The sequence below is a fragment of the Chelonoidis abingdonii genome, chromosome 22 (assembly GCF_003597395.2).
Source record: "Chelonoidis abingdonii isolate Lonesome George chromosome 22, CheloAbing_2.0, whole genome shotgun sequence".
NCBI classification, from domain to species: Eukaryota; Metazoa; Chordata; order Testudines; family Testudinidae; genus Chelonoidis; species Chelonoidis abingdonii.
The window spans coordinates 932,926-934,044 of record NC_133790.1 but is presented as its reverse complement, the minus strand read 5'-3'; the positions used below and the strand labels follow the sequence as shown (position 1 = coordinate 934,044).

General features: G+C 65.8%; 1 protein-coding gene across 2 annotated transcripts in view; it reads right to left on the bottom strand.

Annotated features, from left to right (window-relative positions):
- Positions 1–289, bottom strand: part of PITPNB (phosphatidylinositol transfer protein beta) — a 76,577-nt gene extending 76,288 nt beyond the window's left edge. Inside the window, exon 1 of one of the 2 annotated variants that reach the window (XM_032769854.2) lies at positions 190–289. In XM_032769854.2, coding sequence (XP_032625745.1) covers positions 190–209 — 20 coding nt within the window. In that variant the 5' untranslated portion in view covers positions 210–289. The remainder of the gene's footprint in view (positions 1–189) is intronic. The other variant, XM_032769855.1, reaches the window with a different exon arrangement.
- Between the last annotated feature and the right edge of the window lie 830 nt (positions 290–1,119).

Sequence of the window (1,119 nt, the reverse complement as noted above, 5' to 3'; positions counted from 1 at the left end):
CGGGCGGGGCTGGCGGCGACAGGCCCGGGCCGGGCCGGGGCCAAGGCCGAGGCCGAGGCCAGAACTGAGCGGGCCGCTCAGGAGACGGGCCGGAGCCCAGAGCGGCAGAGGGGCGGGGTTTGGGACGGGGGGCCCCGCCCTCGGAGACGATCGATGCACGGCGCGGTCGCTCCCCAGCCCCCGACTCACAATTCCTTGATGAGCACCATCTTCCCGTACCCAGAGCCACAGTGCGCAGGCGCGACCGGCAACGCTTACCCAGCCTTCACCTCGCTGTTTCCGGAATCGGAACCTCGCCCCTACGCGGCAGCGCGCCCAATCCCCGAAGCGCCTGCGTGCTCGCGCCAGCCTCTGCCCAAACTAGCCAATGAGCGATGCCAGCAGCATCGCAGGTTACCGCCCCTAATCGACTCCAATTAGGAACCCCGAGCTCCTCCATCGACCAATCCCTGAGCACCGCTCCTCCGAGAGACTCGCCTCGTTCTCATCAGCCAATCACCGCGCCCAGGACTTTCTCTGTCGCCTACGGGCCTGCCCTCGAGAGCCTCGAAGCGCCCAAGGGGCACACCCGTCCTAGTGGGGCGCCTCCGTCTGGCAGGCCCGCCATGGTGTTACTGGCGGCAGGGCCCTAGGAGTGCCCGGTCCTGCCTCTGCAGAGCCCCCTTGCCCGTGCGGAGCCACAGCCCGTAGCCTCCCCTCCCCCACCTCGGTAACATCCTATAGAGTCCCCCCGCCACACCCCATAACCTCCCCTTCCCCACCTCAGTAACGCCCCTATAGAGTCCCCCGCCACACCCCATAGAGTCTCCTCCCCCACATCAGTAACGTCCCATAGAGTCCCCCCACCACACCCCATAGACTTCCCTCCCCCACATCGGTAATGCCCCTATAGAGCCCCCGCCACACCCTGTAGAGTCTCCTCCCCCACATCGGTAACGCCCCTATAAAGTCTCCTCCCGCACATCGGTAACGCCCCTATAGAGTCCCCCCGCCACACTCTCTATATAGAGTTCCCTCCCCCACATGGGTAACGCCCCTATAGAGTCCCCCCGCCACACTCTATATATAGAGTTCCCTCCCCCACATCGGTAACGCCCCTATAGAGTCCCCCCGCCACAC